General features: G+C 41.4%; 1 protein-coding gene across 3 annotated transcripts in view; it reads right to left on the minus strand.

The window, feature by feature from the left end:
• Positions 1-10,600, minus strand: part of HTR7 (5-hydroxytryptamine receptor 7) — a 37,786-nt gene extending 27,186 nt beyond the window's left edge. Inside the window, exon 1 of one of the 3 annotated variants that reach the window (XM_080597988.1) lies at positions 10,014-10,600. In XM_080597988.1, the coding sequence (XP_080454114.1) occupies positions 10,014-10,540 (527 nt within the window). In that variant the 5' untranslated portion in view covers positions 10,541-10,600. The remainder of the gene's footprint in view (positions 1-10,013) is intronic. The other 2 variants (XM_080597990.1, XM_080597989.1) reach the window with 2 other exon arrangements.
• Positions 10,601-10,988: the final 388 nt, after the last annotated feature.

Here is a 10,988-nt window from a genome sequence, read left to right on the forward strand (position 1 = left end):
TAAATAAAGTATATAAAAAAGCTCTGTATCTGGGGTTCAATTTCTCTTGCAGTGGCAAGAGGCTGTATCTCTGATTGAAGGTACTTAAAACACAGCTCATGAGAAATGATGATTCCAATGCCAGCAAGGTTACAAACTGGTGTTCTTCAGTGGGAATAAAAGCAGCAGAACTGCATCTAAGGTTATTGGGTGGAGACCTCATGATGGCCTACATCTTCTACAATAATAATTTCTCCCCAAAAGACTGAAGAGTTTTCAATTCAAAAACGTCAAAATTAATTTAAATGAGAACTAGCAATTTAATGTCTTTCAATACAGAAATCTCATCACACGGTGAGTTAGAAGTAAGATAGTTTGTACACAATTATCCCACAAGAACTGTCCCCTTGCAGGCAAGCCTTTGCTTCAAGTTCTGTTTTTACCCAAGTCAGTGAATGTCTGAGATCCAGCAAACTTTTCCTTTGGTCCCTGAGCAGTTTTCCCACCACCTTTGAGACATGGCTGACTGCAGCTTGCTCCTTTCTTTGGATTCCCCAGCTTGCCACCCCCTGCAGAACTACAGCTCCCAGTGTGAGAAAAAGTGTTATCCTTCCGCATGGCTCCACCTCCCCTCCCCATGGTTTCCTTAAAGGAACATAAAAAAATGTAACAGAAATGGACAACCAACTTTCCTTGTGGTTATATTTTTAATCTACACTTCCACAAGCTACAGAACTTGATTTCAAGTTATTGACGGTACCTAAAAACACCCATTTCCTTGATATATCTCAGGAAAAAACTTTGTTGCCAGCTTTTTCATCAAGAAACAATGTACCTCTAAGAATAGATTTCACATTTCACACAATGGTTTCTCATTACTTTTTTTTTTTTAAGTTATTTTTGTAATGTCCCTCCTTGCTTTTGTCTTCTATACAAATCATGACCATTTTGCTGTATATACAGGAAATAATTGTAAACAATATTATTAACCCCCTCTGTGATCTCTTGTGCTAGCTCACAATTTGATAGCAGAGGCCAGCATAAGGACTGAAAGAACATCTGTAGAAGAACTCAGTACTGTATGGCTTTCCTTGCACATCTCTGTTCGGCATAATACTAGAACAGCTGGCACTGGTAGAATTTTCATTCTTGTCTCCATATTGCCCCCCCAAAATGTGTTTCCTGTTATACTTGAATCACTACCTGATTTGTGTACATGCTAATATTTATGGAACCATCCTTATGTATCAGATAATCGAGATGTTCTATATAAAACCTCTTGATTGAATGGCAAGGTAGAAGAGGAAAATCAAAGCTGCTGCATTCATTCTTTAATTTTCTTCAATTACTTCAAACAAATTGAAAACAAGTTTCACTCACATGCATATTCATCTTGTAGTGAAGTCAACAAAAGTGAACAGCACGTGAGTAGTGGCAAAAAGCTATGAAAGTCCTTGTAGCTTTAATTCTATAACTGAAAATTTTTACTCTTATCTTTGCAAAAGTTTCAGTTCTGTGCATCCACACTCAATATTTGCAAATGATTTCAATTTCTCGCATCATTTTCATCTTCCATTGTTACTTATGACCAAGACAAGCAAATTTTGATTTTGGGATAACATATGGGATTACATATGGGATGCAGTAATATTCTTAGGCTCATTTCAGAGGAGTCTTCATGATCACAAGGACTGAAAGGTAACTTCTACCTGTTTTTGGGTGATAAAGTTGTCAACTTTTTGCCAAGTCTAGATTTTTATATATTTAGAAAAACTGTAACAAGCGATACCTATTACAACAGCAAATATTTGCTTCAAGTTTGTGATCTAACTCCAATATGAACTCAAGCTTCAAATTAAGCAGGCAGAACCAATGTGTGTTATTAGCATTTCTAGCTGACTTGATGCTCAGACTCATTTAGAAGCAGCTTGCTGACTCCCCCCTCTTCTCTGCACAATCTCTCCTCCTGTCTCCCTAGAAGTAGAGATTAGATTTGGAGCATTCCCACTGCATTACCAGCAGCAATCTCTTCATGAAATTCTGCAATGATACTATGAGGAATCAAACGTCTCAGTGTCACTGAGTAAACCTGGAAAAAGAGAACTTGACAGCCTGTGTGTGTCAAGTTTGGCAAGAGCAGAACAACCCTTTAGAAGTAGTTGGCTATGAAGTGTGATGTGAAAAGCTGACACTCGTGAGCTTTCCGACCCTAAGAAGTTATCCTCACCTAACACTAGTGACCATTTGGAAAAACTGCACTGAGCACTGATTTATGATGCTTGTACTTTGTAAAATCAGGTACCAGAATCAGTAATTTCACTCCCCAATCTGTATTGTATGACAACTGCATCTTGGCAGACTCAGCTGTTTCTCCAGTGCTTTTATGTTCATGCAAAAACTGCAATGGGCAGATCTTTCTTCAGACTTCCTATTCTACACAGAAAGGACCAGATCTTTAAGTGATATGCTGAGAGGAAAAAAAAAAGAAAGAAAAATAAAAGGGTTTTGTAGTGGAAAGACAGAGACGTGTCAGAGACATATGTACAATGTCAACTGCAGATTAAATGGGATGTTCTGTTTCAAAAGTTGCCACAATTGTTTTCGATAAAACATTTCAAAATCAAAAAAAAGTATTAAAAATAATACTAGATCTCTTTTAAAGAAATAAGATATTTCCTTTATGTAATTTACAAGGCTTTTTATAAATAAAACTTTTTTTTTTCAGAGAAAATTATTCCAGAAAAATTCAAAGAATATTCCTTGACCAATTTCTGCTCCTTTAGAAGGTTGTGAAAGCATGTTACCAGCAGTGCAGTAGTAGAATAACTTCAAACACGGTGCAGTAACCACAAATGCCTGATTGCTTCATTCTATAGTATTTATTCAGTTTGAGAAAAAACACTGTAGGCAAATATAGTTTGATATCAGTGTACAGAGGTTATACTATGCTATAATGCCAGTCTGATATATATTTCTATTTTTGTGATTTATATTAGAAGATATTTCTGAAAAAACTGAAGGGAGTGCTTCTAGCATTTTATTATTCCTGTGAATCTTGAAGCGAATCCAATCTCACTCATGGAAACTCTTTTTGTGACCTTGACAGGAAAAATCACTTTTCAAATGTCTCCTGAATGCCCTGCTTGGCAAAAATGTGAATTGATATTCCCTTACCTCTGACTATCAGGCTCCTATGAAATGTCTGGATGAAACCGCAAGAATTAGAAACCCCCAAATCACTTCTGAAAACTCAGCCAGTGTTAAGCCCTGGTAGGAGCAAGCAGAAGATAGTTTCATATGTGGGGGAAGAACTTTTTTACTACCACTCGTTTTGGTAGTAAACAGACCTGCACTTTATTCCTGAGTTGTTAAGTCTTTACAAAATGGCCCATCTCTTTGTTAGAATGCCTTTTATTTGTTACCTCCTATTCTTACAGTGCATAACTAAGCCAAGTTATGAGGCATAATGTCTGTGCAAAGACGTAACAAAACAATTCCTATGGCCAAGAACAGATTACAGTGTAAGTAACTGCACCTCTTGCAGGCTGCCTGCATGACATAGGAAAAGATACCTGAAGATCCCACCAAAAGGTACCTAAAGAAGTTTGATCATGTTAGCACAGCACAACATCCCAGTTTCGTTTAGTATCTTGGAACTGGCTGTCAGTGAGAGGCACACATTGCACTGCCTTAAACTTCTTAAAAATGCATTCAACTTCCAATTCAATTTCTTCACCTCAGGATTTGCGAGCACGAATCAATGTTGTACCTCTTTTCAATGTAAATAATAAAACAGAGATTACAAAACTGTTTAGTAACAAATTCTCTGCAAAAAGAAACTAGAACAACTTGAGAAACATTCAAGCTGACTAAATTAGAAAAACTACACAAAAAAGAATAATAAAAAAAAAAACTGCCTTTTTTTTTCCATATTAGTGTATGGAAATACTGCCTGTATCTTTTGTGAGCTAAACAAGTTATTTACAAACTTAGAAAGAGTACAGTTGTTTATTGAGTTGAGCAATGGAAGGAATGGCTCTTGTGATAGTGATAGTATTTAAGAATTCGCTGCCGCATTCATTGATCACAATACTTTAATCTGCAATATAGACCTCAATTGTAGTAACTCTATCACATACTTTTCCTACAATTCCTTTTATTTTTTTTCTCCATCTCTCAGTTATTTATTTCTGAACAGAAGCTTTCTGCTTTTCTCAAGCTTTCAGTGACATCAGACCTCCACTGCTTGCAAGGTGTGAGGATCTAAACCTTGCAAAGATATAAAGGAACACACTGCACATTTAAGTCAGTGAAAGTTAGAAGATTCACTACCTACAGACTGTGTCTGAAGAAAAACCTTACATCTCAGGACTTTTATATCCTATATACATCCCATACTAAGGTTCTTTAAATGTAGCGTAAAGTAGGGTGCCTCAGAATGGGAATCAACCAGAGCCAAACTCCAAGCAGGGAACAGAGCCAGACAGTGCTAGCCTGTAGGGTCTACCAGGACAGGCATCACCTAAAGCAATGATAAAAGTTCTTAGACTATACTTTGTTCAAGACTGTACACTGAACAGATTCTCTTGGACCTGAGGGCACTGCATGTGGGTGTTAATACCTATTCTAGATCCAAAATAAATTATGGATTGTTTGATATCTAGCTGTGCATACGTAGTCTACATATATATTCTAAAGAAACCGAGCAGAGCTAGCAGTACAGACTGCAGCCTTTTCCACCCTTGGCCTAAGGGCAAAAGAGTTTCATTTCGAACAGGAAGCCACACAGGGCTCTTAGGGGCCATTAGGCTTAGGAAATTGCTGACAGGGTTTTCAGGTCACATTATCAGTTTTGGATGTAGGCAGAATTTGGACACCTGGATGCTATTTTAAGTGCTGAAGTCTGTATTTGAATTTAGTCACAAGTTCTTCCTCTGAGGCACTGGGCCTCTTCAGCTCCCAGGCATGCGCCAAGGAACCGTGAAATGGGTGAGCATCTAGGGAGGGACATCCTCTAAGGTGAAGCATAAGTATTCATACTTATTTAGAGCATCGCAAAAAATATCACACAGGGAGGGGAGAGAGAACAGTTCCTTGTGTATAAAAAGCTCAGGAACAACAAAAAGCACCACTGTTGTGCCATTTGCATAAGAATTGAAAATCCTCATCAATTTAATGCAAGTCTGGAATACTCATGAATTGCTGGCTAAGATACAGACTGGAAAAGTTCCCCCAAAAGTGCTTCATTACTTATGTGGGTGTGGGGAAAGTGTTATAATTCTTCAGCTATAGTTATGTTACTTTATTACTTTCTAAGCCAAAGAGTTATTTTTAAATTGAATTAAAAATTGCTACTTATGCAATTATTCAGTGGATACTCTCCAAAACAGGATTTCTGTAGCTATCTTGGGTCAGAAGAACGTGATGAATCAGCAGGCAAACAACATCAGTTTAAATTCAATTAATTCCCTTTCCATGTTCATTCACCCACTAAAATAGAGTTTGCATCTTTCCCTTGTAATTCACTTGCAACGTTCAGTCACTCTTAAATGTAAAGGAATCTAAATGTGGTATATTTTATTTATTTCAGAGACAGAAAAGTGGAGCTTCAGGAGAAAAAAAAATACTAATAAGAAATGTTTAAAGTAGGTTACTGAGACACAATTCATTGAGGCACAATTATCTTACCCAAGTCTCTCTAACTGCTACCTTTCTCCAGAGCTACCCTTCATATCATGAAAATAGTGAGGGTAATATTGACTATCCAGGTATCAAGCTGTCATGCCTGTTTAATCCTTACAAAATTTGGAAAGGTTGAAATATGTTGGTCTCCCTGTCATGTCTGTTTTTACTTCTGACAGACCTGTCCATAAGCAGATAGCCTCCTCCCAAAGTGAGGGCTTAAATAAGGTAGAGATAACTCGAAAATAACATGTTCATCTCGGGTCACTCTAATAAAGAAGGTTTTTGTCTTGTGAAATAGAAGGAAAGATATGAACTGAAAAAAACATAATGGTCCAAAGCTTGTGTTGTTACGGACACTATCTCACTATTGCCACAAAATTTAGTTCTTTGTAGATAACAAAAATGACTTGTTCAGATTAGCTTCTTCCATGTGCACCCTGTACAAAGCTAGAGATCTGCATATTAGCGTACTAACATATACTTTGCAGTCTTAACATTTGTACAACTTAGAGTAGAAGCAACTTAAACAAGCAGCTCTATTCAGACCCTTAATTTTTTTTTTTTAATTTTTGAGTTTTTTTTGAATCTCATATCCTTGTCCTCAAGAGCACTGTTCTTGAATGAAGCCAGCCCTTTGACATTTGACGTTTATATGCAAATTTCAAGTGTCAATTCAAAAACGTAATATGTATGTATCCTATTTGGGAACCTGTGTTTAGGCATAGGGTAGAGAGGGTGAAAAACTTAATTTTGATGCCTATCCCTGGAGTCAGACCTTTCATGTTTTGGGTCACTCTACTGATGCTTTAAAAGAACATGTTAGTCTGCCATTCACTGTCCTGGAGGCCTCTCTATCAGCCAACTGTCTATAAACCTGAGTGAAGCATTTTGCTGACACCTTCAGATCCATGCTGTTTTCTCTAGCTAATCTTACATACAGAAATAAATAAATAAAGGGAAACAATAGGGAAAGGAAAAGAAAAAGGCATAATTTGAGACATTTCTGGATTATTTCTGGCAGTAACACGCTCCTTTGGAACAGACTGCCCAGAATGTGTGTGGCCAGGAAAAAAAATGCGTTTTTTTCCCCCAACAGAATCAAACCAGTCCATTGGCAGACTCCATGATAATCCACATCTCTAAGAGCTTTCCAACCGATACAGAAATTCAGCTGAAAAATGCATCCACCATTGAGGGCTGTGCAGCAAAATTTCTCACACTTTGTGCAGTAGGCCTGCCAGCTGCTGGCATTCAATGACATGAGCCAAATAGCATATATCTGTGCAAGAGAAACAAATCAAAAAGCCTCTTGAATTTACTCACTTTATCCTGTTTGAAAGGCCTTCAACCTCCTTTTTTTTACAAGCTATATTTGTTTGTCTAACAAACCACACTACCTCTCCCTAAAAACCCTGCCTAACAGTTTGTAGTGAACCCTCCCCTCCTTTTTTTTTTTTAAAGATTAATTCAATAATAACATTTTTTCAGCTATTTACCTTGATAAAGGTATATCTGATATCTGCTTCAGGAAGAACCTAGAGGTTTAACAACGCCAATCTGAGAACATCTAACTTATCTGCTGTCTCTGCCCTGCCTGCAACAGTGCAGCTTTCCCTTCAGGAGAGACTTTACTAGATGACAAAGGCTTCCTAAACTATCCTAAAGAGCCATGTGGCAGTCCAGTTCATAATTATTCTCAAAAAATGTTCAGTTTTACCCTATCTTAATCATTCTCCCTAAGCACATGTGACAACAGGACCACTTAATTGTGCTACAAGAAGTGTATCTGATGGCACCCAGGACAGTGGCCAAGTTGAAGGACGGTGATGTCATTCACTCCTGACCTGCTTCTGGATTTTCTGGTTCGTGTCATATTTGTATTCTTTGCACTGGGATTATAAGGGCTCTATCACCAGAGATCTTCTCCTCCTAGAAAATATAAAACATGCAAGTGTTTCCACCAAACCCATGGAAAATGGTCCTTGTGAAAACAGTCCTTGTGAAAATGGCCTGAACCTCTAATGTGCTATATACATATATACAGGAGATTTGCAAACTCCTGTACTATATACAATACTTTATCTAGAATCACTCATTTTTTTCAGAGGTATGTTTCCATCACTGAATAATTAAAGCTTTCCTAACTAAACAAATGTAAGAACAACTGCATGTAAGCTAGAGCCATTAAATCAATCCTACAGCGGTGACACTTCATCGTTCACATTTAATTCTCATCATCTCATTGGTCTGCACATTTTCAACTAACTCACTTTTCAAAAAGTAGTTAACATCTCAAGTTAATCGTTGGTCTGTCTGAGCAGTGTTACAACACTATAAGATTATTTATTATTAAATAGCATTGCGAATCATGGAGTTTTTAAATTCTTTATTGCCGAGTGGTAGAGACGTTTTGCTAATTAATTGCTAGCTTGCCTCCTCTTCTTTACAACATCACCTATTTTAACTACATAATGGATTTGGGTAACAGAGGTTAAAGCATCATGATTGACAGAATTTTGACTTCAAATAGGGAGTTGACAACAGTATAATGAATTATGAAGAGATTGTGCTCAATAAACATTCAGTAATAGAAGCAGGAATATGCAAACATGAGAAGAGAATAATGCTGTTTTAAAACAGTACTTGTTAATGAAAAGCAGTAATACATAATAGGTTATATTCTGTTCTAAATATACAGCTGTATCTCTTGTAATTATTTGTCTGGGGGAAAGTGAGAGACCTGATCATCACTGTGACCAGTCCAGGCTCAGCATACAGCAGTGATCTCAGATGTTAAGCTAAGCAATGAAAAAGCATAAAATGGAATTATTCCAATGCTACTATACCACACATCCTTAATTGGATAAGAAAGCTTAATTATGTTAACCTGTCTTTAAAAGGTTATTAGAAATAGAGATGGAGAGCTCAGACATGAATCTCAAGAATGATCAAAGAATGAAAATATTTTATGTTGAGAGTGTGGAAAAATGAAATGAGCTATCTTAAAAGTTACTGGGATAGAAAAACAGAATAATGTTGGGAAGGAAGATAAGCTTACTCGTATTTTCTTACAATACTAAAATTAAGTTAAAAGATGGCAACAAAAGATTTCAAGGCAACAACAAAATCCTTTGATACTCAAAGTTAGTATGTACATTTCATTGCTACAAGGTGCTTCGCAGCATTCAGGTAACTGCTAGCCATTACAGAATTCACAAAACAGGGAGCATTCGGGGCAGGAAATGCTTTTAAAGAAATGAAGGTTTGAAAGTTTTGAAATGAATATAAACTGTGATGCTCCTTGGCAGGAAACAACCTCTGGTTATTGTGGGAAAGTCTTCTGAAAGACTGTTTCTTTGCAGAAACCTAATGCGGAGTTCTATCCAAAAACTTTCTGCAGTTGTCAGCTGAGGCTAGATATTGGACTCTGATAAACTATTACAGCCTAGTTTGAAAGTTCTTCTATTTCTGCTAGTTGTGTTGAGTTTTAAGGAAAACAGTCTCCCTCGAGATGCTAAAATGCCCGGCATAGGATTTAGGCTGTGGAAGAGGAAAGTTACAGGCTGCATCTGATTTTAGAATGGGACCTGCATGGAATAAAGAAACCTGTTAGCCTTCCTCAGCAGAGGAGAGCAAAATGTGAGCTTTGACGTATGGCCATCAGAAACGCCTAAGTTCTTCCTGCAGTCTGTATACCCTTTATTTTTGCTCCAGTGCCTGCCTGGAGCTGCTTCTGGAAGAAGTGAAACATCAGTGAGGACAGCTTGGTGCTGGTTTCTTTCTTTCTTTCTTTCTTTCTTTCTTTCTTTCTTTCTTTCTTTCTTTCTTTCTTTCTTTCTTTCTTTCTTTCTTTCTTTCGTTTCTTTCTTTTTTAGGGGGACTGAAGATACATATACATAAATGCCAATACTCGAGAGCTATTTTTCCTTCAATCATAACGTTATTTGTCCAAAATGGTTCTGTTAGTTGAAACTAACCTCATCTCAGGGAGCAGTAGAATAACGGTAAAAAATCATTAAGCTGCAAGTCCTGAGCTTTCTCTGCTCTGGGGAAACTCCACCGAACTCAGGCTGGTTATCCTGGCACTAGCTTCAGAAGCAGCCCAACCTTAGCCATGCCATGAAGCAGTTTAGGAGGTATGCTGCACATTTCTCAGCCTCCGCAAAGAGCCACGAAGTTAGGCAGGGGGGTACCGGGGTGTGCGGGCTGTGCTGGCAGCAGGCAGCACCTGCTGCTCTGGCGGAGCCCTGGGGGTGCAAGGGGACCCAAGGCTTGTGGCCTGCCCCTGGCGTGGTGGCAGGGCCACCGGGGTGGCAGAAGGGACTCACGGTGGTCCCGCACCTGCTCACCTGTCAATGCTGATCACGCAGAGGGTCATGATGGAGGCCGTGCAGCACATGACGTCCATGGCGATGAAGACGTTGCAGAAGAGGCGCCCGAAGATCCACTCGCCGCCGATGAGGTCGGTCACGCTGACGAAGGGCATGACGGCCAGGGCCACCGAGAGGTCGGCCAGGGCCAGCGAGACGATGAGATAGTTGGAGGGCTGCCGCAGCTTCTTCACGAAGCAGACGGAGATGACCACCAGGCAGTTGCCGGCGACGGTCAGCAGGGTGATGAGGGAGAGGACGGCCCCGATGACGACCTTCTCCACGTTGCCGTAGCTCAGGATCTGCTCCCCGCACTGCGAGTCGTTGGCGGCCGCGGGGCCGGTGGGGGGCAGCTCCGACGGGGCGCCCGCCGGGCCCAGCTTGGCCAGGCTGCGGGGCGGCCAGGAGCCGGCGATCATCCTCCCGCCGCCCAGCGCCCGCGGCTCCTCGCCGCCGAGGGGCCGGAGCTCACCGGAGAGGCGGCCGCTGCCGAGGGCGATGACCATGGCGGCGGGAGCTGCCCATGGAGCCCCCCAGCCCACCCCACCCCACCCCACCTCTCCCCACCCCGCCTCGCCGGCTCTCCCCACCGCCCGGCCGGCTCGGGCTCCTCCTCGGGCGCCGCCCGCCCCCTCGCCCCGGCGGGGCCCGGCCCTCAGCGCCCCCCGGAGCGGCCGCGCTCGCCCACGGCGCCCCCCGGGAGGACGGGCGGCGGGCACGCCGCCATCGCCCCCGGCCCGGGGAGGGGAAGGAGGCAAGGAGCGAGGGGGGCGGCCGCTGCCCGCTGCCACTCGCGGCGTGCTCTGCTCCGACGGCGGCGGGGAGCGGAGCCGGAGCCGCTCCGCCCTCCTCCGCTCCCTCCCCCGCCGCGCGACCCCGGCCCCGGGGGTGGGGAAGCGGCCGCCCCGAGCCCGCTTCCACCTGCCGGCGGCGGGAGGGCAGCGGGGAGGCGGC

This window comes from Anser brachyrhynchus (assembly GCF_964034855.1).
Source record: "Anser brachyrhynchus genome assembly, chromosome: 6".
NCBI classification, from domain to species: Eukaryota; Metazoa; Chordata; class Aves; order Anseriformes; family Anatidae; genus Anser; species Anser brachyrhynchus.